The sequence below is a fragment of the Natator depressus genome, chromosome 11 (genome assembly GCF_965152275.1).
Source record: "Natator depressus isolate rNatDep1 chromosome 11, rNatDep2.hap1, whole genome shotgun sequence".
NCBI classification, from domain to species: domain Eukaryota; kingdom Metazoa; phylum Chordata; order Testudines; family Cheloniidae; genus Natator; species Natator depressus.
Window position 1 is genome coordinate 22,712,071 of NC_134244.1, and position 27,443 is coordinate 22,739,513.

A 27,443-nucleotide genomic window follows, 5' to 3' on the forward strand; every position below is an offset into this window, starting at 1 on the left:
GCATTTATTTAGAATTTCATCTAGATACTGTTCCCTCAAAGATCCATTCAAGAGATTAAGGAGTGTGTGAATAGTTCACTAAATATATCATAATAATCAAAACCATTTGAGTCTTCTTTAAGTCAGAAGTCACAGTTCAGAAATATCTTTAGGTGGGATTGTCGCTTCATGTTTAATTTAATCTTGTTGAAACACCCTAAAAAGATTTACCATATTTCTTTACAAAATATAGCATTACCCAGGACTTTATAGAAAATGCTGAGAACTTTATTAATATCTCTATTATGAGTAAATTGGCTCCCTGTTTGATTTTTAATTTCTGATGTTAGGCAGGAGATTTGATTTCCTTTTAGTAAATGTGCTAACGTACTGTTGGCTGTATTCCACCTTTTCATATATCTTATATTTGGCTAGTAGAAGTGATGATATATGAGCACTCCGTGATAATAGTTGCTCATGAGCTGATTTAACAGTTTTTAATTCAACTTGATTAGCCTTGGAGGGGTTGTTTTTTGTAAGATCTTTTCTTAGGATTTAATTTAAGCTCCAGCTCTTTTTGCAGTTTGATCATACCTTTTTTTCAGTCTGGCAACTGAATGAAATTATCATCCCTCATTGTGAATGCCTTAGAGGTTTCCTAAACTGTTCTGGGTGAATTCACCAAGCTCTGATTGGATTCCCAACATAATGGTCATTTCTCTTTCACATGCTCTGATCACAAAAACTTGTTTCCTGTTATAAAAGTCAACTCAATCTCCGTTTGTTTTGACCTGAAGGGATAATATGAATGGACATGTTCTGAGATTGGAATATTCTCAGTTGTACTGAGTCTAAAAGTCTAACAAGGAAAAAAATCAATCCGAGAGGAGGACATATGCACTCTTTATCTGCAAATACTTATAAGCTGTAAATCAACTCACACTTGGTTGACCAAACAGTCTAGGTTTTTCACCTGTGGAATGAAGTTGCCAGCAGATCGAGAGACGTGATCGTTCCCCTCTATTCGACATTGGTGAGGCCTCATCTGGAGTACTGTGTCCAGTTTTGGGCCCCACACTACAAGAAGGATGTGGAGAAATTGGAGAGGGTCCAGCGAAGGGCAACAAAAATGATTAGGGGACTGGAACACATGAGTTATGAGGAGAGGCTGAGGGAACTGGGATTGTTTAGTCTATGGAAGAGAAGAATGAGGGGGGATTTGATAGCTGCTTTTAACTACCTGAAAGGTGGATCCAAAGGGGATGGATCTAGACTATTCTCAGTGATAGCAGATGACAGGACAAGGAGTAATGGTCTCAAGTTGCAGTGGGGGAGGTTTAGGTTGGATATTGGGAAAAACTTTTTCACTAGGAGGGTGGTGAAACACTGGAATGCGTTACCTAGGGAGGTGGTGGAATCCCCTTCCTTAGAAGTTTTTAAGGTCAGGCTTGACAAAGCCCTGGCTGGGATGATTTAGTTGGGATTGGTCCTGCTCTGGGCAGGGGGTTGGACTAGATGGCCTCCAGAGGTCCCTTCCAACTCTGTTATTCTATGATTCTATTCCCTAACCTTGTAACCTGATACATTAAAATTTCCACCTGTGACTCAAGTGAGACCTGAATTGGTCAACTTTTGGGGAAAGGAGGATGATTACTCAAATCTAGGTCATTTTATAATATCACCAACCAAGACAGCAGAGTTAAGCTTGTGTCAGTACTTGGATTATAAAACTGTTTTTAGAGATTTAGATTTGTGCCATTAAAATTTGCATCTGGGGAGAAAATCAGTTTGGCCATTTTTAAACGAGACATACGAAAATTAAGAAAATAAAATAAAATTACTTATTTTAGCTGTTGCTGAAAATGCAAACAATTCAACAGAAGAGACGTCACACTATTAGCCTATGGTATAATCTTATTGTTTTGGTCTTTTGACAAAGTAAAGCTTCAGAGATATTAAATATGAAAAGTCACTATTTTTATAGTAACACCTTTCATAAAGGGTTTTGATTTTTTATTGAGTTCTAAGAGAGCAATCCATTAATAATGTACAGCAATATTAATGAGTCATATATACTTAATAATTACAAAAATATTTGTAGCAAGTTGCAAAGGGCAAAGAAAGTATACCAGGATATGTGAAAGACCAAAACTACAGTAATATGAGACTAATAATTACCTGTGGTTCCAAACCTTTTCAAGCTCCACAAACATCCTACTTATAATTAAGTATTGATCCAGTGTACAAGAGGACTATGAAATGGTTGAAACTTGACACATGTGATGGGAGCCACTGTGAGATTGCTCAATCAGGGCAAACTACAAAGAATGGGGCAGACAAAGCCCGCAAATGGTGGTTATTCTAATGCTTAGATTCACCAAGCCAGCAACAAAACAGCTTCTGCAAAACCTTACTGGTTACCCAGAAGCCAAAACACAGTTCCTTTAAAGCAACCCAGCCTTGAGCTCTCACCCAGACAGCCAAGTCAAATATGATGAGGATTACTGAAAATCTTGTTTATCATATAAAAGTTCTACCAATCCCAAAGGATTGGACACATTACCCACCAGGTTAATGAATATTTAAAATCTTACCCAAATATACACTTACAACCAATTCTTATTAACTAAACTAAAATTTGTTTAAAAAGAAACGAGAGTGAGTATTGGTTAAAAGATTATCATACATACAGCTATGAATAGAGTTCTTAGGTCAGTTTCATAGTAGAAATGATGAGCTTTATATATGTAAACACACAAAAAACACAACCATTGTCTACTAATATGTCTCTAAAGGTTGATTCTGGGTCAATTAGCCTGCTAGTTGTATAACCCTTTCTGGCCGTGTGTCACAATGTGGGGTAAAGGATATGTACCGTTCCAATAAGTGAATCGCTTGACAGAGAGAAACAAATAGGGTTTTAAACATAGCTGCTGGGAATCTTGGCAGGGATTTTCCAAGGAGCCAAAGTGAGTTAGGTGCCTGAATGTTATTGGAATTCAATGAGAGCCAAATCCTATGCAAATCCTGGCCAACCATATATATTACAGAGCCATAGGTAGTTACTCCATACTTAAGGTTACAATGAGATTTGCACCTGCAGCAGGAATAAAACCTCTGCATTTTGCACTTAATTTGTAAATTATTTAGCAATAGTGAAACAGCTTCAACAGAAGAGACTGAGAAGCCCACCTCAGAGTATCCCATAGCCCAGTGATTACAGCACTCACCTGAGAGATGATGGTAAAGCCTACTTCAAATCCCTTCTCCCCCTCAGGTGGAAGAAGGATTTGAACTGGGGATCTCCCAAAGCCCAGATGAGTTCTTTAACCACTGAGCTAAAAGTTATGAGGGAAATTAACTGCTCCTTGCCTCCCGCCCAACTGTTTTGTGTGATCTTACATGCAGGGCCTGGTCCGGTAGGCATGCTTAGAAGGTCCCTTCCTGATTGAGCCCTGCATGCACCTCAGATGGCTAAAGGCCTATCTTCCCCTGTTTTGTGAATTGTGCTGGGGCTTCAGCAGTAGATAATGCCTGGATGCCCAGAGAGAGGCAGCAGTGTGCATGCCCAGAGCAGAAACTTAGATGTCTAGAGATCTTTTACTTCAAAAACGTAGTCACTGAGTGAGTTTAGATGCCTAGAGGGTTTTGCAAGAGTTTTCTGCATCACAATAGTGCTAAAACAGGGACTTAGGTGCCTGAATCATGGTCTTGGTGTCTAACTCTTGTGCATCCAAGCCTAAATGACTTGCCCAAGGCTACACAGGAAGTCTGTGACAGAGACGGGAACGGAACCTAGTTTTCCCAAGTCCCATGCATGGGCCCCCAACTTCTGGACCATAAAACACAAAAAAAATGGTAAATAAAATGAACAGTTTCACTAACATTCTTGGCATTTTTGTGAAGTGCTGGAATGAACCCATAAAAGCGAAGCTGTTTCTATGGGTTCACAGTGACAATTACTTTGAGGAAAAAACTGGGTTTTCAGAACCTTTTGTGTCCTCAGTTCTGATGCCATTCTGAAAAACAATATTAATTCAGTTGTAAATAGTTCAAAATTTTAATAGTTCTTAACTTTTTTAGATCTAGTAGTTTTTAGTGTCCTTTAGAGTTAAATTAGGCTACAGGCCACCCCCTTCGCCCTGTACCCTGTTTGGGTATTGGACTGTGCCCAGGAATCTGGGCTTTAAACTCTGTACTTCCTGCCTGTGATCCTTTTCGTTCAGTGACAACCATCAACACTGCCTCTACTGCCTGGGAGAAGCTCACATCGAAACTCAGTGCAGTATTTGCCAGTCCTTCCCCAGCCATACCTAAGAAGGGTAGACACTTTGTCTCTGCAAGTATCTCATGAAGATGACTATGAGACCCCAATCAGATCCAGGCCAGGGAACCCCCCTGTACATCAGCCTGAATCAGCACGGAGTGTGCCTCCCACTGCAAAGTTCAACTCTGTGCTAGAGAATCCATCCACACAGACCCCACTGCAGGACATAGGAAGTACTCACATAAGCATAGGACTAAGCCTTCCTCTAAATCCACGTCAAAGAAATCCAACATGCTTGCAAGCAAATTCACCAGTTCGGCCCATGAGCACTTAGTATGTCCTAAGTCCCACAGGCACAAGAAAGCTCAGAAACATTGGGTTCCACCCCATGCTCCATCGGTACCACCATCCCCAGCTCTTCACAAGACCTGGAACCCTCCACCACTGGCAAAGACTAACAGCTGCCAGATAACATCATCATTGCTGGCACCAACTGCCCTGACAGAAAGAGTCCCCTTTACACCGGGGAGATCCAGATCCATAGCCACACCACAGGACACTTTTGCTTTCTGATTCAGAATATCCCCTCCATTGGGACCTTCCATTTCCGGGAGCTTATATCTCCTCCAAGAGACCTGCCTGCAGAAAAGAGCCTATTGGCGCCCCCCAGAGACAACTTACACCTCTCCAACAGCACAAGCGGTACCACCACTTTAACCCAAGTCAGGCTTTTTCTTCTTGGGAGATGCGGAACCCTCAGATGAACCACTTCTTCCATACCGCCCTTACCCATTCCCCAGGAGATCCACATGGCCCTGGGACCAACCATTGCCTCCCCTGACTCAGCCATGGGGACCTCCGTGACCATCTGTCAACCCGTCCTACTGGCCATATTGGTGACCCTGGGATGAGTATCCCTCTTCAAAATCTATCCGATCTGCCAGGGAGTCATCACCTTTCTTCCCTCTGAGGGAACCATCAAATTTTCCCCTGGCTCCGATAGGGGAGGAGGAGTACTATGCTCTGGTTCCATAAGAACTGGCCAGACTACCATCACCATCGCTGGATGAAGAGGTAACTTTGACATCCCTTTCCCCCTGGATGACTTCAGGCAGTTCCAAGGCCTTCTCTGCAGAGTCATCAGGGAACTTCAGATTCCACTAGAGAAGATCCAGGACTCCCAACACAGGCTTTTGGACATCCTCCATACCTCTGGGCCTACAAGAATTGCCTTCCCTGTCAATGATGCCATACTGGAGCTGTCTAGGAGAGTGTGGCATACCCCCGCCACCTGCGCTCCTACCCTCAAAAGGATGGAAAGATGCTATGTGCTGGCTAAGGGCTCAGAATTCTTATTCTCTCACCCAGCTCCCAACTTGTTGGTGCTTCAGGCCACTTTGGAAAGGTCCAGGCAATAACATCCCAGATCTACTCCCACAGACAAGTAGGGTAAACATTTAGATCTAGTGGGGAGGAAGGTTTTCTTGTGTTCCAGTCTTCAATTCACGATAACCAATTATCAAGCGCAATTGGCTAAATATTATTTCCTGAACTATACTTAGTTTGAGGAATTCGCCAATGGCCTCCCACAGCAGAATCATATTCGTTTCCAAGCTCTGATAGAAGAAAGTTAATTAATAGCCAGAACTACCCTCCAATCTGTAGTCAATGTGGCTGATACTACCTCTATAGCCATGGCTATTGCCATTGTTATGCAGAGGGAGTCCTGGCTTCATGCCTCAGGGTTCCCCTGGGAGGTCCAGAATACCATTGAGGACCTCCCCTGGATAAAACAAAGAGTCATTCTACCAGAGGAGATGTATATTCCACTCTCTTAGACTATATCCTATCTTTGAAGACATTGGGTCTCTCCCTCAGCTCCTTGCAAATCCACTTAGCAGAAATCAGTGCATTGCATCCACCTACTGAAGGCTACACTATTTTTGCATATCCACTAACCAATCAATTCTGGAAAGACCTGATAAGAACTTTCCCACCTCTTGAAAAGATTGTGGTCCAATGACACTTGAATCCTGTTCTTTCAGTACTGACAATGCCCCCCTTTTTGAGTGTTTAGCTACTTGCTAAAGGCTCCTCTCCATGAAGGTCACCTTTCTTGTAGCCATCACATTGGTGAGGAGGGTCACTGAACTTGGAACAATGATGGCAGACCCTCCATATGCTGTGTTCCACAAAGATAAAGTTTCTTTACACATACATCCCAAATTTATCCCTAAAGTGATTGGAATTTATCCCTAAAGTGATTTGGAATTTCACCTTAACCAATCCATTCACTTACCTGTATTCTTCCCGAAACCGCATGTTTGTGCAATGGCCAACAAGCCTTAGCCTTTTACCTGCAGAGAACAAAACCAACCAGGAAGTCCTTGAGACTGTTGCTGTAGTGAAGAGAGTCAGAGGGCATACCATCTCCACCCAGAGAATTTCCAAATGGATATCTGGTTGCATTCTACTCTATCAGCTCTCGAATGTCCCTCCCCCTACAAGGTTATGAGCTCATTCCACTAGAGCTCAACCAGTTACCATAGTGTTTCTCCAGGAAATACCCTCCTAGGATAGCTGTAAAGCATCCATGTGGAGCTCCATCCACACATTTGTAAGGCATTATGCCCTGGTACAGTATTTAGTTGCTGATGCCACCTGTGGGACGGCTGTTCTCTGATCAATGCTACTGTCTTCATCCACGCACTCTGTTCCTACTTGGGTACTTCTTCTCAATCACCCACAGTTAAATACAATAGGGAGTATCACTAGAAGAAGAAGAAGAAGAAGTTACTTACTGTAACTGGAGGTTCTTCAAGGCATGTGGTCCCTATCTGTATTCCACTACCCACCCTCCTTCCCCTCTATTTTGGATCTTATCTGATTCATGGTGGAAAAGGAACTGACGAAGTGATTGGTCCACACCACCCTTTATCACCTCGGTTGGACACACAAGGTGAGCCAGGACACATTCATCAACCAACAGACACTACTTTCAAATTCTCTGACTCCAGGTGCATGATGTGCATGCATAACCCCCCCCCCCCCCCAGTGGAATACAGATAGGGACCACACATCTTGAAGAACCTCCAGTTAAAATAACCTTCCTCTTAGCATTTGTTAATCCTGTGAGAAAATAAGAATTGTTTCTAATGATGGGAGCATCACAAGAGGTTCAGAGTTCTTGTTCTGTTCAGATAAGAATCTAAAAATTCAGATGTATTTCCAAACTATGCACACCTCTTGGGTCAGCACAAGTGGGCTGAAAATCTCATGAGAACAATTGAACTTGTCAAAATTGACATTAATATTTTTGTGAAAAATTCATATTTTTTTTCATCAGAATTTTGAATTCTGAAATGTCTTGATCAGCTCTATAGACCAGACTTTCTCATGAGATTTCCAGCATTACTGGTTGCCTTCCCATCTGGTTAGCAGAAGAAGGTATGTTGAAAGAAAGGATCCAATGTTTTCAATTCTTAAAGGCTTAAGTTTACTTCTAAGAATGGGCAAACGTTTGGCAGGAGAGAAGGGGAGGGACAAGTCTTTTGTATTTTTGTCCTTATCTGCTTTGCCTACCTCTTGTTTTTTCATCTTCTTAATCCATTCAGATATTAGGATTAAAAAGCCAAGCATAGGTAAACTATATAAATCCAATAATATAGTATTTCTATATCATCCGAGTAAGGCATAAGACATTTCCAGGCAAGGATGTGATCTGACTAGTAAAGGGAGAGACCATTATACTCCATACATAGTGAAGTTTGAGAATTTAATATTTAGTGTCATTCATTCTACACTGTTATTTTCCTGTTATATCTTTTAGCATACTTTCCCATAGACCCTTAAAATGATTTCTCACAAAATATGATGATAGAATGGTTCATAGAAGGCTTTGTCCTGGGTTGTGGAAGTCAGGCTGTGTTAACAGTGTTTGCTTGTTTTCACTGCTCAATAGTTTCAGAGGGGTTCTCTCCCCCCGCCCCCAAGAAGGCAAATGAACCACGTTTCTTCACATTGTAAATTATAAATGAGTTGCATAATCATCTGTTACTTAGAAGCAAAGGTCAAAGGAATTTTTTTGTATTTCTTCTATGTTCTTTAACTGGATCTTCTTTGATGTCTTCACCGCACATACATAGTGATCATTATATCCCACACTCTTGCATCATTAATGCAACTACAAACGAAACGACTCAAGTTATGAATGCCCAGCGCTTCTGTCTAACACACACAGATGTGAGAAAAAAATGAGCTAAATAAAAATACTTACTGAAGGGATTGTTCCCTGGTGTAAATGTGCTTAAAAGAAATAGGAACAAAATGAAAGGATGATGTGCCTATCTGGCATAATTTTTCCCCTCCATAAATCTGCTGTCTACGCCTCTTGATTTGTAAAATGGGAGAATGTTCGGGTAAAACAAGACCAATGAAATATGTTTAATGATCTTTAATTACATGCCTTATTTGTGTCATGAACTTGGGCAAGTAACAGTGTGCATTAACCCAGCATATTAAACATTTAAAAAGTAATGATGTGTATAGCTCAGAAATATGCAAAAATATTCTTTCTTGTGAGAACATTAGGATTCCTGCTTTATTTTAGAGACAAAATGGACCAAAATGCTTTCCCTTTTTAATGGAATTTTTACTTAAAAACCAAAAAACTAAAATTATTTAGCTCTAAGTAGGGTTATGTGATCACTTGTACCTCTCACAAAAAACACCATCCTAATTAGCACTGCTTTTTGACAAGCTCAGCTGTGAGTCTCTATGCCCATTTGGTCCATGGACTGAAATACCTTCTCACACTGAGAGGTTCTCACTCCTGAAGCATATTGGCATGGCAATCTTGAGAAGCTGTATGTTCTCTAGCTGTTTGTGGGATGTCAGAAGGCTAATAATCCAACACTTATCAGAAACACAAATACACATACAAAGCTGGAATGGCCATTTCAAATTGCGTTATAATAAAATGTGAAAAATCTCCAGTCTCGTTGTACCTATGTGTGTAAATAGCCATATGTGCAAATGTCCAGTAAGAGTCAGTTCCCAATAGAGATTATTAAAACATGTTTCCATAACAAGTCCCTTCTCTAATCTAAAAAGCATTTTTTTTATCATGGTTTGTAAAACAGTCATGCCTGGTTTACAACAGCTAGTTCTCCTAACACAGTTTAATGCCCCAACTTGGCTAGGGACAAATTACTTTAAATACAGGAACATAAAAAAACAAGTTTTTTGTTATTTCATGCATTTTGGCATTACAAGATTTTGCCAAAATCATGACTCAGATTTAAAATAAAAGTTATAAGGTGCTGCCTTGGTATTTTGAAAACATGAATGTTTGAAATAACTAATTCCTTTCAGAATATCCATTTTGCATGCAGAGTAGCTACTCTTGAATAAGAAATTTTACTACCTCATCTTACTATGCAATTTTACTGCCTATTATTTTTACTATGCATTTATATACCCTTATATAACACCTCAGCTATTTCACATCATAACAGGCTGAAATTTGGCATACCAGTAGCAGCCCTGATTTCAATTTTTTCACAGAAAACTATTAACTGTTGATTGCTAATTTATAAAGATTGTGTATGTGTGTGTATATAGATATAAAACCTCTTTGAATCCTGTTGACATATCGTACATCAAACAAATGACATCCATAGAAAAAACTGGATTGATGATGGTGTAGAACCAGAATTGTATCTAAACACCCATCATGTATGATGCCCATGGAGTTCTAGAATGGCAAAAAGAAATGTCGGTTTGTCAGTGTTTTAGTAATGGTAGGGACAGGCAAAATGATTTAAAAAAAATTACGCCACCTTTAAATTTCTTGCATTTCTATCACCAAACTTTAATCAATTTCTGAAATTTCAGTTTCCAAGTTCTAGACATGACAAAGCACAGGATAGGTCCTGTTCTAGGCCAGTTGCACAGAGTCAATAAGTTTTGATACAACACCAAGCTTTTGGAGTCTCACCTGAACTAAAACCTGAAGTCCAGGACTGTTAGTCCTTCATCATTCTTTACTTGGACAGTACTCCTGTTGATGTCTGTGGGTCTCCCGTTGACATCTATTGCCTGAGGAATGAGTGCATGACATGACCCAACAAGTAAATTGCTCTTTAGTATTTTTTTAACCTTACTACACACTGTTATTCTAGGTAGTATACTTCATGTTTGGTTTTTTGCTATGCTAAGCCAATTGGAAAGAATGGAATACTTGCACCATTAACTTCAGTGGGATTTTGTTATAATATTATTGTGTAACGTGTTTTATGGTAAACTATTATAAAGGAAAGATACTGTAAAATACTATAAAACAGTTGATGCATTTTTTATTATTCAAAGCATCTGCATCTGAGTTATTTGGGCAATAGCAAATAAATAGTTTTATTTGTAATATATTATTTTTGCCAAAAAATTCATTGAAATGAATGGATGATTTCATTGTTGATTTCCATGGGACTTTAAATAGTAAGACTATTCTTTAGCAATATAATATTTCACATGTCTGCTTTATATAATACAATGAGATGAGAGTGATGGATCTATTCATGGGGTGAAATATAAATCCATATTATCCAGAAATAACAAGTAAGCATTTTACTTGGCACTGTGCATAGTTTGTATAACAATTCTTTACATACAGTGTGACTGACCAAACTAGTCCCATCTATCTTGGACTTTTTGGCCTTTTTAATTTGCAGCATGTGGCTAGGCCTTTCCAGGAGTAGAGTGGAGAAGCACAGTTCCTTTCCTCCTTGTTTGCTCCAGGGGAAAGTAATTTGCTACTAGCTCTTGCTAGCAGCAAATTACATACACACTCTAGCCTTAAACACAATGATAGCTCAACTGTGCTGGCTGGCATGCTGAAGATGGAGCCACAGAAAACAAAGCCACCTAATTGCTTAGAGATGTGTATTGGGCGCCCAGCACCAGTTTAACTCTTTGTGCTGAGACCCCAGGTCTACAAAGACCACACACAAGTTGAGGTGGGGTTGTCTTACTCCCCTCATATCCTTGTATGGCCACATGAGCGGGGCTATGATCGGGCTCATAGTAAATGCTAGGCCAGTGCAAAATATTTGATGAAAAACTTCAAATTTTATGTTTTCATGTTTTATTTAAATTTCTGCAATATTTCTATTTTTGGGGGGGGAGGGAACCACCCTGAAATGTCTTCAGAATATTGTCTCAAAAATCTAGTTGTGAATTAAATGGGACTAAATTTCATTCAAAAAAGGGTCATATTATTGAGTAATAAACCCAGTTTCATAATCTGAAATCTTATTGCTAGGTTGGGATTCACATCAGCACAACATGGCAATGGAACGATGAAGCAACTGCGACCTTTACTCAGAGGCCTCTTCGCTATCTTTTGTTTGCTGTTCATATCTTTGATTTTGTGGATTTAAGTCAGATTTATAATGTCCTTTGGTTTTCAGTATTTACCAAAGCGGATTTGTGTTTGTCCTTTTAGCCATTAGGAACATAACACTGGAAATATTTCTGCTTTATTTTTCAGTTTGTAAGATGAATTTAGACAAAATGAACATTAATAGAGCCCCAATAGATTGATTGTTTGAAAACTATAATAAATATCATATTTCAGTGTTGAAGAGAAATTGCAAAGTCACATAAATAAGTTATTAATGCCAGTTAACCACATAACTTACTGATACTATTTGATTAGTGTATCAGAAGCTATTTAGTAATACTCATGTCAGATTTAAATATATATCAATGTGTGATTTTGTTGTTTTTTCCCGTTTTTTTCCCCATGTTATGTTTTAGGCTAATAGGCTGGTGGGGTCATGAATTCAAAACTAGATTTCTCATGGAAAACAGTATGTATACTTTTTTAAATATGTCACATGATATAGAATTTGCATACATTGCTGTTCACCATTATTTTGAATAGAAATTATAAGACTTTATATTTGCTCACTGTTGTTAAACCTATTAAAGCCAAATTCATCCATGATGTTGTGCAGCTTCACTGAAGGCAATGAAGTAACAACCAGAATTAATTTGATCATGTCAATCTAGTTGGTTGTTTCAGGATGGTTTGCTCAAACAAACACGCCAAAAAGGCCTTTCAAAAATTCAGACTTGGACTATGGGTAAATTTTTCACCCTACTAGATCCCATAAGGACTAGAGACTACTTTCCTTCTTCATATTGAGTAGTACTTTATGGTGGGAGTAGTTCCATTGGAATGAATGGGAAATGTGAATAAAGGCAGAATCTGGCACTAACTGAAAACAGCCATCTATTTTGGCTTTACTAGCCCAAGCTAGAACTTAATGAGGTATAAAATAAAACAATGACCTGTTTCAAAAGAAGTGAAATGTCTGTGTTCCAGCCTTGTGCATGGACACACAGGAGTACTTTCTGAATCTGGAGGTCAGTCTCTCCTCCAACCCCATCTTAAAGGAGACCTCAGCCTGCAGGAGGGTTAGAAGCTTGCTTTGAGGCTTTACCATGCGAGTCCTTGCCAATCTGACTTTAGGTCAACACTGCTGGCCTCAGTCCTCTCTTTGAGATACTGCAAGGATTCTGGCCAAAAGTATAGAGAGGGACTGGGCTAGTCTTGCTGGAGAGCCATCATCAGACATGTCATCTTCTAAAACATAAAAAATGAAATCTGTCACTTCAGACGCTCTCTGTTCCCTCTCCTTTGGATTCCTTCTCACAAAAGGCTAGTCTTGAAGTCATTTTGTAGGAGCAGTTCACAGGAGGAAGATAGGCAAAAATTATATGAGTTTAATAAGTCCTCACAGTGAGTGAGAGGTGCTCCTTTCCATTGAAAGAGCTCTGGTGCTTGCACTGAAAAGATAAACAATGATGCAATATTTCAAAGAATGCAGTATAAGACAGATCACATGAAATTTCAAAGCCTAAAGCAGTGGTAGCCAAAATCTGGCCTGGAAGTCAATTGCCCCCACAAGTTCTGTAGTGGCCTAAATGGGTTTATGGACACTACGTGTCCCTTGGATATGATATTCCATTTGATCCAAGTGGACTTTGTTTAGCTCAAGATGGAGCACTGCAATGTGCAGTCTCCACAAGCCACTTATTCATATTAAAGATAAAAAGCCTGAGTCTCCTCTCAATTACTGTGGTTTTGTACTCCTTTTATACTACATTGACTTCAATAGATATGCTTGTAGTTTACACCAGTGTGAGAGGGGAATTGGGCCTAAAGGCAATGTTAATATGTTCCATTGTATGCAAATTAATTGCAGTCCTCTGGCTCCTGGGAAGCTGCTGATGTAACCTTCAGTTGGGTAAAATTTGAGTACCTCCAATGTGAAAAATAGTAGCTGCAAGTGGAGTAAACGTGTTTCCTGATAATGAACCAAATCCTAATGTCCCACTGACTTTAGTGAAAGTTTTAATTGAGTGAAAAGTCATGGTTTGTCCTAATGAATAAAACAAATTAAAAAATATAACTAACAGAAGTTATTCATTTTCCAGAATTGCAACTAAGTCCTGGAATCAACGGATATCGGTTATCAAATCCTCCAATTTTATTGGTCTGTGCACTGCATGCTAGTTTAGAGGTAGGTAGTTATATTTCTTATGACTATGAATTTTAAGAATCTACAAATTGTAGAATGGAATCTTAGATTTTTCATCAAGATTGTCTTTTTTTAAAATGTAAAATTTAGACCAGGACTACATGTGGTTATGAGAGAGATGGTTGACTTTTCACAAACCTTTCTATTGGCAACCCCACACTTGTTTTACATTTTGGGTTGATCTGAATACAAGAACTCAAGATGAAAATAAAACAAAATTGATGGAAACTCACCAGATGGGTAAAAATCATTGTGGTAAAACTGACCTTTTCCATGTGAGCTTTTTAACAGAATCATTTTATCTGCCTCTGCCAAAAGACTAAAATTAATCTTGGCAGCATTTGTTGGTGAGACTCAAAACCCAGAATCAGGCAAGATTTTATTTGATTTCAGGCTTCATTGAACTTGCCTGGTTTGACATTTCCCTTTAAATGTTTCAATGTCCTTAATGTACAGAGCCAAATTCTGCTCTCAGTTACTCACCTCTAGCTCCAGACTGTCTCCTCCTGACTTCAGCTTACTTTGCTGTTTTCAGTGGAGTTCCTCCAGATTCACACCTATGGAACTGATGGGCAGATTGTGCCTCACTGCAGTTTACCTGTGAAAGCTCCAGGAAACTCAACACAGAGTTTCTTCTTAATTATTTTGTCAGGAGAGTGAGGTTTGTTCAATATGGAAGAAACAGGATCTGGCCACCCAGTGTCATGGATCTTGGGTGGTTGCACTGGCTCTGGGAATCCATCTCCTCTATTTCCTGGCAGCAGAACTCCAGCAGCTGGTATTTGGCCTTTGGAGCCTTCCTCAAAGAGGGATTACCACTATAGGGTTTGGGGGTGGAAAGGAATTACAGCCTGGGGCTGTTAGTATACTTGGGAAGTACATCAGAGCAGTGGAAGGATGATATGCATCTCCTTGGCCCACACACTCCATGCCATATCCTCCTGCATTAATTCCTGAACCAGGAGAGTGTCCCCTCTGATGGCCATGGGAAGGGAGTTTTTGCCATGATGGTAGGACAGGAGTAATCTATGCACAGAAGGTCCCATGATTAGACCTTGAGAGCAGAATTCAGCCCATTTAGGAAAGCATTCAGAGCTCCTTTAGATGTCCTGTGTGGTAGTGCAGTCACATATTGCCACATTTCATCTCCAGACATGGCTGCATTTCTGTGATGGGTGAATTTATCCCTGTACAAATGATTCTCAATCACTCAGGGATCCTTTGTGGATGAAAGGTGCAGTTATGCATAGCTTTCTCTATGCTGCAATACTCACAATCTTGAGAAACTGTTTTAAAAACTCAGACTTAAAACAATCTTGGTTAACAATGTTCTGTGGCCAGTCTGAACGGGGTATACGTTTTTAAAAAAGTTTCCCAAACCATTTTATTTGCACTAGTTGTACTGGTGAAGCCAATTCTGGAACAAAAAGCCAACCCCCTCACACTAAAACAAAAGTATCTTAGACATGTACAGAACAAACCATTAAAGTCAGAAAATTGCCAGCTGAGGCTATCTTTTCTCTCCAGCATTACATACTAAATTGAAGGACTGCAAAAGATCACAGAAATACTTCTTGTTCTGTTTGACAATTTATTTTGTTAGTCCTTAAACATTCAATATATTTTTAAACTTTCAGTGACCTTAGAGATAAGCTAAAAGCAGCTCTGCTATGACCCAGATTGTCACTGCTCCAGTTTGTGTGGGTGAATGTAATTTAACCCACCTCAGGGAGTCTCAAAGAGCAATAACTGATCATATTCCACTGACTCCCCTTTTCATGCCTACATTACCCTTTTGGCACAGACAGGATTTCCAAGTGCTAATTGCTCTAGGACAGTGGGAAACAGAATAGTTTCCATGTCTGGCAAGAGATGGCTTGTGAAATTGTATGCCATCCTGCACTGGGACACATTAAGCAGAAGGCAGTGTTTCCAATGGAAACAATGAAAACTGCAAGTGTTGAAGCCTCAATAATGCTTAAAGTGACTGTTATGGCACTAGTTGTTCCATTTTATGGATTAAAGTGCGTGTGGTGGGAAGATCTCCATCGCCACATTAAAAAGAAGTTTTTGAAAAATTCCACTCAGAGGGCACATGTTCCTTGAACAAAACCTGAGTAACCAGGCTTTCTAGCAGCAACCTAAGAGAGGGACCAAGAATCCTGCTCATCCTGTAAACCCAGAAGCTCTGTGGTACCAGCAAAGCCTTCTGTATAACTCCTGCAAAGGAGCAGTTCTAGTTTTCCATCCATGCCGGTGCAGCTCACTTAACGCTCCTGCCCCTTTCACATTCTATACCCCCCTCCACTGCAGCAATATCTCCCTGCAAGGCCTCTGCCTGACCAGCCACATCTTGCACACCGCTGCATACAGAAGATGTGACATTTCAGTTGTGTTTAGGCCAGGTTACTCCATGCCCATGATAGTATTGGGGTCAATGGCCTGTGGATATTCAGCAGGGAGGAGAGTACTCTCCAGACAGCATGCTGTAAATTAAGTGGGATCTCTTGGCTATCTCTTCTTGTAATTACTTTATACGCTTTATTTTCATATTATAGTGTAGTATGATTTTAAATGTTATTCTGAAATTTCTCCCTCAGGGTCTGATTTTTTGAGTCTGCAATCATTAGAGGGCACAATCAGCTGCAACTACATAAAGTAAAATGTAGGGTCTGGAATATGGCCTTAGATTTAACTACCTGGTTTTCAGGGACAATCACTACTTGGAAGTTTATTCTGTCATTTGCCCCTGCAACATGCACAAACAAAATGTTGTGTTGTGTTGTGTTTTGTTTTGTTTTTAAACTTGGTCTTAAAATCATATTTTCAATTGTCCTCTTAAACCGAGCCGTCCCATATGCCAATGGGGGAAGTGAGAGCTACATGCCTCCTTTTTATCCCTCACAGATTCTGGCGATACGGTTTGTCCCCCTCAGTGTGGCAGCAGGGTTAAGCAGTGTCACCACCTATTACAATTTTAGCGTGAGTCTTCAGAAATGTGGAGTTTGTCTTAAAACACCATTTCTTTGAATCATGTAAGAGCCTTTTTTAAAAAGAAAGAAAAGAAGAAAGAAACAGTTCTTTTCAAACATCGTAGTTGTGGAGAAAAGCTTAAAGACATGAATCCTAAAGGCTCCAAAGACCAGAATGCAAGTTAAAATGGACTCAAAATGTATTATTTAAAAAAAAAAACAAAAAAAACCCTCATGGTTTTTAAGCCAATATCAAGATGTTCCAAGGCCTGATCCATGATTTTTGAAACTGCTATTTTCATTCTTAGCCCTGGTCCAGCACCCATATTTTTTTATTGTAGTGGCAGTATTTATGGACAATATTTATACGGGATACTGCTCTCCGAGCCACTTGATGTGTGTGTTCAGATTCCCATGTGCATAGGTAAATGTGCTCAGAACAATTGCAGCAGCAGATAAGGAGACCCTTTACATCTGACCCTTAAAGTACATAGTCTTGTATTTTCTAAGGCTCAATTCTGCTACCCTCATTTACACTGGGTAGCATGTTATTACTTGGTTCCAGTGGCACTACTTACAGAGAAAGCTACTACTTAACATGATTAAGGATGGAAGAATTCAGGCCTCAGAATATTGTGGCTCTTGAAATGATTAAAATTATTGAAGAGGACAAAAATGGCCTCATCCTACTTTGGAAGGTTTCTGTTTTATTGTTTCTGTTTTCAGCTGCAGCAATGGATTATCTTTCTAATTATTTACATCCTTGTAGGTCTTTGGGCAGACTACAATGAAAGCACTGAGAAGGAAATCCATTCTGCTAACGGGTTACTTGGAGTACCTGATAAAGCATTACTACAGTGAGGATAAAGCAAATCCAGAGAAACCCTTTGTAAAAATAATCACACCATCTCAGATTGAGGAAAGAGGATGCCAGCTCACACTACTTTTTTCTGCTCCAATCAAATCTGTATTTAAAGAACTGGAAAAAAGAGGAATAGCTGTGAGTATATCAGTCTTCTCTGCTGCTGATTTTCCCATGCTTTGTTTTATGACTCTACTGCACTGAGTTAATCATTTTTGTTATTATTCCTGTATAATTTCATATAAGACCTGAGAAAGACTCCAGTTAATTTCAGTAGGCTTTGGCTCAAGCCTACAGAGGATAAATTTCTTATTTATAATAAAAGAGAAGCTTTATCAATATTCAGATTACAAGAATATGATTGTTTCACCCTAAACTTGAACAAACTCTTTTTGCAGGTTTAGAAATGTTTGGATAACTTCCCTCTCACTTCATATTTCCCCTCCTCCTTGCCCCCCACAGACACCATAAACAAATAGTCTGCAATTTTATACAGCACTGCTCTGCTTTCTCCCAGTCAAGATGAAACTTTCCAGCTTAACATACTACAAGGGAAGGCTATTTCCAACCCATTTGGAGAGTGTCAGGAATCCCAACAAGAAGGACATCTTGAGATTTCCAGGCTAATTCTGTTGATTGAAGAAGTGTGGCTAATTCAGAAAAGCCTTCAGATTTTTATATACTGAATAAATGGAATAATAAAATATTTTCATAACTCATCTTTAGCTCTGAAAGAAATTTATATAAGTGGATGTTATTACCCACATTATATAGATCATTCGCTAGACTGTAGGCTGTCCAGACCATCATTCTTTTTCTCTATGTTCTGTACAGCATTGGTTTAGTATCATTAACTTTTTGGCTGAAAAATGCAGATTCAGCTCAACTGAAACACTTCATGAATTTGTGCTAATTTTGGCAAATTGTTTCAGTCAAAGGAAAAAACAGAAATGTCCAAATGGTTAATTTTGATATTTCCAAAATGTTTTGATTTTTTGGGGAGCTAGATTCACAAGGTGTAGTAGGCACCTTTCACAAAACCGAGGGGGAGTTCGTGCCAGGAAGGGAAAATGACTCTCTAGCTTTGGTGCTCACTGAGGAGAGGGGGACACCTGGGTTCTAGTCATGTGCCCATGAACAGCTATAATTATTTATACAAAATGGAATATCTTCAACAGGAAAGATTGAGGTAGGCCCTCGCTAAAGTAGCCAGTAGTGTGGTGGTTAGGGCCCTCCTCCTGGCCTATAAGACACCTGAGTTCAAGTCCCTGCCCTAGAGCTAGGATTTAAACCTGGCTCTTTCTCAGATGAGTGCCCTAAGTAGTGAGTATAAGCACGTCTCCCTGTGAATCTAGCCCTTCATTTCCTTTGATATATATATATATATATAATCAAATAGTTCAAGTTTCCTAAAATGGAAACAATTTTTTTCTGATTTTTCAATTCATTGAAATTTTTTTTTAAAATGTGTTTGGGTTGGCCCTGAAACAGGTTTTGTTTTGTTTTTGATTTTTTTTTCCAGAACTGTATCTGAAAAATCAATAATTCACACAGCTCTGATCAAGGCTGCACTGTGGAAGATGCTGCCTATACACATAGTAGAAGACCATCCCTGCCCCAATGAGCTTGTAATCTAAATAGAAAGAAACAGAAACATTTTACAGATGACAGGTTTCAGAGTAGCAGCCGTGTTAGTCTGTATCCGTAAAAAGAAAAGGAGGACTTGTGGCACCTTAGAGATAAATGTGTCAATCTCTAAGGTGCCACAAGTCCTCCTTTTCATTTTACAGATGGGAAGCCTGAGACAGAGAGATGAAGCCACTTTCCAAAGCTCACTCAGGAAGTCTGTGGCTGAGTCAGAAATTTGAACCAAACTCCATATCTTAAACCACAAGATCATCTTCCTCTAACTGACACTTATTAACTAACAGGTTATTTTCTCTAGATCTGAAGAAGAGCTCTGTGAAGCTCAAAAACTTTCCTCTTCTACCAACGGAAGTTGATTCAATAAAAGATATTACCTCGCCTGCCTTGTCTCTCTCCCTGGGACCAACATGACTACAAAAACACTACAAAATATATAATGCTTAGTAAGGAGCTCTCAGATAAAACCCATTCCTTTAATGATCTGCAAAAAGACAGAACCTTGTTGTTAGCAATACATACAACAGGAGAGATAAAAAACACTCATCTCCTTAGAGAAATATTCTAGAGTTCAGATAGCAAGGCAACTGAAAGCCAATCATGCTGGTAACCAATGAACACAGGTCAAAAAAAGTGAAGGAATCAGAGCCTGAATTTAAGGTATTGAATTAGGAGGTTAGAAGTGTTGGTGGGATGATAGTCTAATGCCATATAAATGATATAGTAGATCTATTTCTGCTGGTGACTTGCGTTTCCAAAGGGCAATACTTGTAGACAGAATACACTTATGTGTTTTGGTGCTGCCAAGGAATTCCAGGAAGTACTGCTTTTAAGAGGGCATAGGGCATAATACTGTTGCCTTGTCAATGGGACACAGTAATGTTTCATTTTTAGGAGATTATCCTATTCAGAAAAATATTTAAGTTCAGAATCACAGTAAGTCTTGTGGCATTATTTTACCTTTATTATAAAACATACTATTGTACTTTGTGCATACTTTTTATCAAGAATCTGGGCCATATTCAGTGCTGTGCCTCTCAGGATTCACAGTGCAGAAGGTTTCAGAGTAGCAGCCATGTTAGTCTGTATCTGCAAAAAGAAAAGGAGTACTTGTGGCACCTTAGAGATGAACAAATTTATCTGAGCATAAGCTTTCGTGAGCTACAGCTCACTTCATCGGATGCATTCAATGACAGGTATGCATCCAATGAAGTGAGCTATAGCTCATGAAAGCTTATGCTCAAATAAATTTGTTCGTCTCTAAGGTGCCAAAAGTACTCCTTTTCTTAGTGCAGAAGGTGTAGTCCATGGGTGAGAGGCAAAAATGGCTTTTTTGCCAGCTGAGTGCTTCCCTAATTCTGGGCTGCTCCAGGGGCCGATGTAGATCATGGCATAAGTCAGTTCTGCAGCACAGAATAGCCAGAGTTCAGAGTGCTCTGGCCACTCCCCATAACATTCCCCATGCTAGGGGCTGCACAGAAGGGAGGGGGATGTAGGGCTGCCTATGTTGTTTCTGTATTGGGGATATTCCCTGGAGGTGCTTTACTTCACCAGAGTGATGTAAGAGGTAGCAGCATGGACCAGAATCTTGCCCCCACAGGTAGGTTCTTGTAATATGCCATTATTCATCGTATCTTTATTGTCTCAACTTTAAAGGTTTACATAAGAATATAAGAATGGCCCTACTGGGTCAGACCAAAGGTCCATCTAGCCCAGTATCCTGTCTTCTGACAGTGCCAGGTGCCCCAGAGGGAATGAACAGAACAGGTAATCATCAAGTGATCCATTCCCTGTCGCTCATTCCCAACTTCTGGCAAACAGAAGGATCTCTCTTCCTCAAACTTGCAGTAAGCAGACTTCAGGGAGAGAGGGTGGGCTGGTTTTTACTTAGTGTTATTGCATGAAGGCAAGGAAGAGGTGAGCTTTTTGTTGTGACAAATACATTTGAAGTGGCATTAATTTATTAAATGTTCCTTTTCTGTTTTGCAGTGTGACATGCGAGAACCAAATGCTCTTCGTGTTGCCCCAGTTCCTCTCTACAATTCTTTCCATGATGTACACAGATTTATTGAAATCCTGGGATCTGCAATTACATCTGCAAAACAAGCAGCAAACAATGCTGCACTGTCCTGATTTTATTGATGGCTCAGCTGTATCTTTTAATATATTTCTGACTAAGATGCATTTATTCTTCTGAGCAATTCTGTCCTTCTAGTAGACTAGGCTATATTCACTGCAATTTGCAAAAAAAAAAAAAAAAAAAAAAAAAGAGGGGGGGTTTGAATAGTTATTTACAACAGACTGTACTTTTTATTAAAGCTAATATTTCCTCTTTGCTTTGACTTTGACTCCACAAGTTCTTATGATCTGTACATTTTAATGGGGCTTTCTAAAACATTTTATAATTTCATTCCATTAGGCTTGAGAAGAGGAACAGGTGAAGACTTCAATAAATGAAAAAATAAAATCTCATGGTACTATAACAATATGATGCATAATAAAGAATGGAAATATTTGGCTTATTACTTCAGTAATGTACCAAAAGTTTGCTACCTATTTTGCAGTTTTAATTGGCATCAATTCTGTTTATATAAATGCATAGGTACATTTTAAAAAGAAAATCTGTTTTTTTGGGGGGTAAAGTCATTAGTTGATGCTTGAGGAATCTTAAATGGAGCAAACATTTTGAGCTTTTGTTTCACTCAAAAGACCAAAGTGGTGAATTCTCATTATATTACAGCCACTTTACACCACGTTAGCAGCATGAAGGAAGGGACTTTCAAGGAGAGTAATATATTTGCACCCATGTAGACAGGGCTTGTCTACATGAGAAAGTTACTGGTTTATATAACTGATTTTAAACACTTACTTTGGTTTAAACAAGGCTTATTATATGGTTTAGCTTAAGTCAGTTAGGAAATGGCTTAAGTTAAAATAGTCAGGAATCAGGACCTGCAGCAGAATCAGTCTCTGGGCAACCTAACAAGCACAGCTGGCGTGCATAGTAGGCTGCCTGATTAGCTACACTGCCTGATTGGTGGGAAAAGTCAGCAGACCATTATTAAACCCAGCAGCAATTTGGTGGTGGTTCAAAGTATTTACCTGTGACAGCTGCCCTGCTTGCTTGTTCTGATCCTTGCTCCTGTCTTGGACCCAGCCCCATTCCCACCTTATCTAATTCCAGGTAACCTGGCTCCTACCCTCTGCTCTGATTTCTGACTTTGGCCCTGGCATCTATCTGCTAACTGGTGCTCCAACCACTAGGTATGGCTGTCTATAACCCACTCTCTACAGTTAAACTCAAATATCAGCCTCCACACAGGGATTTGCCCCAGTTCAATTAAATCGGTTTAAAAACTGATTTAAGTTTAATGGGGAAATTTTCTCATGTGACAGGAACTTTGTGTATGTGATTATCTGTAATTCAAGGGTATGCCAAACAGGACAGGCAATATCACATCTCACATGATGTTCAATACTTCTTGAAAATAGCATCTAGTGCTACTTCAGAGCTTCTCTTTATTGGAATTTTAAGTCAAAAGAGGAGTGGGGGAAGCCTTAGGACTAAACTGCATTGGGTGGTAAAAGCCATTCCATAAAATGAGATTCCCAAAGCACTAGTCATGCCCTCCACACACTCTCCTATTCTGACGCATCTCTACACATCAGTGAGCAAGACCAATGAGGGATGTTCCTATGTTAAGGGTGCATGGCAGGGGGATCCCCAAAAGCCTTATCTATTAGGTTTGGAGCAAACACTGAAGCTCTGGTCCTGTGCCTCTTGAATTTCCCCAAGGATTTGGGGGGAATAGAATAGCAATTGCCTTAATGGTATCATGATCTGAAACCATCCAAGAGTAGGGCAACATGATGGTTAAATCACCAGTTGTGTTGGTATCTGTGACTAATGTTACCCCAGTTTCAGGGAATGTAATGTAGCTCTGGCCAGTTCATACAAAAATAATTACAAAATAAATCATTTATTGATATTATCACTGCCTGCCAAAAATAAGAGCACCAGTAGATATACTACCAATATAAGGAATAGAAGATGTTTAATGGTCTGGGAAGAATGATGATAAAGAGGTTATAATAACATTAAAACAGTTTCTTTTTAATTAAAGAAGCTTTACGAAATTGCAGCTCAGGTATCTATGCATAAGTGGTTACAGCTTTGTTTTCACTTTTGATTAAAGGAGAGGTATTTTCACTGTAAAGTCCATGACATTCTGTAGGCAGGAGAAGACTGAGTTCATATAATGTCATGAAATTAGAAAAGCACCATTTCACATATAGTGCAGTGAATGAAAAGGATTCCTGAACAGTATGTAAGGACATAGAACAGAAGAGAAATTCTGCTAGCACCTGTGAAGCAACCACGGGGCTGTATAATACTGTGGAGCAACCACAATTTGTCCTCCACGCAATGTTTAGTAAGTTTACTAATAAAAGGCCAGATTCTGACACCATCACTCATGCTGAACAAAACCTTACTCAGCAAGTAGTCCAACTGATTTTTAGCAGGACTACTCGACAAGTAAACTACTCAGGGTAAGTAGGAGTGTTGGAATCTGGTCCTAAATAACTATTAGAAGACCAGTCACTAGCAGGTACTGGTCCCTTTGGTTTCATGGGAGATACAAGTTTGTGTTCTCAGTCTAGTAAAGCACTTCAGAATTTGCATAGCTTTCAACACATTGACTTAAATATGACTCCTCATATGCTTAAAATTAAGCATGTGCCTAAATATTTTGTTGGCTCATAAACTACATGCAGGTAGAGGAAGGAAAATTTCTTCCTGTTCCCTGTGGAGCTCAACCGATGACCTGAAAACAATTTGTTAATGAATGTTATATACTTTGCCCTTCTGTGGCACTTAAAATGCTCTGGGTAAACATTAACTAGCTAATTCTGTGTACGTAGATGTATATTCTATTTGGGTGAAGTTTGGTACAGCAAAATTCACTTGATGTTTCAGCTTTTCTGACTTATACTCTTACTTCCACTAGTGAACCCTGAAGATAAATACAACCCCCATTCTCTTACATATATTTAGTGTCTGCTTATCCATAATGTATCGAAACATCTTATGTTTAAAATGTTAGAGGCTATCAAGATTTTACCAAAGTAAAATTACAGTTCAGCAATTAATTTTAAATATTTTCCACAAACTCAATACAAAAGTTTTATGAAATGAATAATACTGAAAGTTAACATTAGGTGTCAGTATTTTACATATTATTCAGTGAAAAATCTAGTGGAAAAAACTGTTGTATAAGAAATGAATATTATAAACTACATTTTCAAATGCTTTTAGTTATGATTGTCAAAGAAAAATCAGAAATAATTATGTGCTAAAGTAATTAGTTGTATACACCCCAAAATGCTTCTAGCTAATTATGTCTCTGATTTTAAATTCAGTATTCAGTACCACTGGATTTTAATTGTGATGAGATTTAATTTTAGGATGGTTGGAAGAAATTACATTTTCAAATTAAACTACAAGATGTAAGGATCTAAAGATGCAGGAGGGAAAAAATACTCTGGTCGTGTTGAAAAAAATGCCAGGGGACTGACAGAGATTTGTGACAATAAATGGGAATCTCATACCAAAGAGAAGGGGAGTCTGTGAGTTGTGTGTCATCCTTCTCTGAACAGGACAATTTACTATTATGTAGATTTCCTTAATTACTTGGGCTCAGATCCTGCACAACTGCTGAAAAATCCCTGGGAAGTAGAAATTGCACAGCTTCTACTTGCAGAATTTTGCCCAGATACTATAATTGGAAGGATAGGGGGTGGCAGAGGGCAGAGTTTTCCTTCCAGAACAAACAGGGAATTCAGTCCCCTGAAATTGTTCATCTCTCAAGATGTACATGCACACTGAAGGAGTCACTGGAGGCCCTGTTCTTCTACAGCAGCTTCAGGTCCCACTGGAACCTGGCTTCATAGCTGTCCCCAGCTGACCTGGGAAAATCGGAAATACAAATCAGTGCCTGTACCAAATACCAACCATTGGTCCATGGGATATTCTGATGTGAGGTGTGCTCAATCTCTCCTATTGGAGTTCCATTTTAATTAAATATTAATTGGGCCAGATGAAGAGTGAGAAGGATTCTACTGCCCAGTAGCTATGGCACTCACCTGAGGGATAGCAGCTCCCCATTCAAATCCCTTTTTCTCATCAGGCAAAGTGGGGACTTGACCTGGGATCTTCCACATTCCAGGTGAGTACCCTAACAACTGAGCTAAAGGTTATAAGATACTTCTCTTCCCCTCCTCCCTTACCAGGTTATGTGGCATTACTTGCAAGAAATTATTTAGGCCCCTGAACTGCCTGATTCTGGGAGAGGGGCACCCACTTACAAGCAGAAGTAAGTGCCAAACTCCCAAAGAGGGGAAAGGCTTAGGACACACCCTTATCATCAGTATCTCCTATGGTGGCTCCCCGCCTAGTGTGCTGGCTTTTGCGTATTACATTCCAAGGTGCCTAACTCTCCCTATACATTGTACAGGGAGCCTAGGTGATTTCCCAGGTGCCTAAATGTCAGTACTGAGCACTGCAATGCCTAAATCCCTTTGTGTCATCTGGCCTTAGTACCCACAGAAGGCTGTTGGTCACTTTTTCCAGCCAGCCGAAGAATAATTTTCTATGCTAAGCCTAGACTTTTGTCAATATTTGTGAAATATATTTATCAGGCTTCTAACATTTAGAAATGAATAAGTTATAGGTCAGCAATTCATATTTTTATGTTCCTAGTTTTTATTACCTAACTTACTTGTCTAAGTATCATTTTATGTTTCTAGTTAAATATAAGTGAAAATTGATTGGGGGTATTTCTCAGTGGAATTCTATCTTTATTTCATCATAATTGCTTCATATTTGAATAATGACAGATGAACTCCTTCATTCAATTGCAGTTTTAAGGCTTTGAAGTCACAATAACCGCAAAGGATTTAAATCCTGAAGCCATTATTATGGCAGGGAAGACATCAGGGAAAATGAAAACTTATGGTGTTGTAATTTTCCAGCAAGAAAAGTACTCGTATGGCTACACAGCTTCTTTCCTGGACAATTTGCTAACCTTACTAAAATCTACTAAACCTCAGTGAAATGACCAGCTGGTACAACTCCTAGCGCACCAAATGTCTTCTACAGTGCCCAGAAGAAGACGTTATAAATGTTGAGTGAAAGTCCATGTATTAAGTAAGCTTCTCTGTGGTTAGTTTGATTTGAAGTCACATGCTAGCTACAAACCATTTAGAATTCTATGCAGCTACAATACTGTATTTCGCCAATAAAGAGTTCATTAGATCTTTTTTTTCTCTCTGACATTTACATCTAGTCCTGAGTACATGTTAATACTCCAAGGTATGAATTTCAAAGTTCCCTTTATCTCCATGTTCAGAAATTAATCAAACAATATGAAACTGCTTTAGAAAATAAGGAACAAATCCTGCATTCAAATATGTATCCAAAAAGTTGTTACATTATAACTTGATTGCAGGGTACAGTGCATATGGTCGCTCACTGAGGGAAGTTAATCAGAGTATTATTTACTTGTTACTTGCATTTTACAGAAAGGTTTTAAATACTTTGTCATAAGGTTAAAATATGACCAAATCGTATATCCAGCGAACTTCCTTCTGCTATGAGGCAGCATCAACGCAGAAGAGGCATAGCAAATCATTACTCAAAGTGACTCGAAGATGCAGATAAGCTTTATACAGGATTCCAAAGTATGTCTGGGGACAAGGAACGCTGACAACCCTTTTTCAGAAATAAAAGGCAACTGCATTCTTATCATCGCCAGGTATAAATACAAAGATATATGTGGAAACTGTCCCAGTAATTTCCTAGTTAAAGCACATCTTAAATAAAAAGATCTCTCTCTCACACACACAACCAGCTGGTGATTCCACCAAAATTTGACAGTAATGACTCTCTGGTGGGCCTTCATCCTGGCCTAGTCTAGGAAGCCCTGACATGTACCATTTGCAACATCTTGTATGGGATTCAAAATTACATGGAGCACCAACAAAACTGTCTCACAGAACTGAGAACATTCATTACAGTGGAGACAGTGTTGTGTAGTGGTTCCAGCAGGAGGATG

At 39.3% G+C, this 27,443-nt stretch overlaps 2 protein-coding genes across 5 annotated transcripts in view; both read left to right on the forward strand.

Annotated features, from left to right (window-relative positions):
- Positions 1–25,171, forward strand: part of KYNU (kynureninase) — a 99,270-nt gene extending 74,099 nt beyond the window's left edge. For 3 of the 4 annotated variants that reach the window (XM_074966808.1, XM_074966806.1, XM_074966809.1), the window contains 4 exons: positions 12,062–12,114; positions 13,748–13,833; positions 17,593–17,823; positions 21,319–21,604. In XM_074966808.1, coding sequence (XP_074822909.1) covers positions 12,062–12,114; positions 13,748–13,833; positions 17,593–17,823; positions 21,319–21,462 — 514 coding nt within the window. In that variant the 3' untranslated portion in view covers positions 21,463–21,604. Of the gene's footprint in view, positions 1–12,061; positions 12,115–13,747; positions 13,834–17,592; positions 17,824–21,318; positions 21,605–25,031 lie in introns of those variants that run through there. The other variant, XM_074966807.1, reaches the window with a different exon arrangement.
- A 362-nt stretch (positions 25,172–25,533) lies between these two features.
- ARHGAP15 (Rho GTPase activating protein 15) overlaps positions 25,534–27,443 on the forward strand; it is a 465,551-nt gene continuing 463,641 nt past the window's right edge. The window contains exon 1 of the mRNA XM_074967296.1: positions 25,534–25,556. The gene's annotated coding sequence lies outside the window, so the exon portion shown is untranslated. The remainder of the gene's footprint in view (positions 25,557–27,443) is intronic.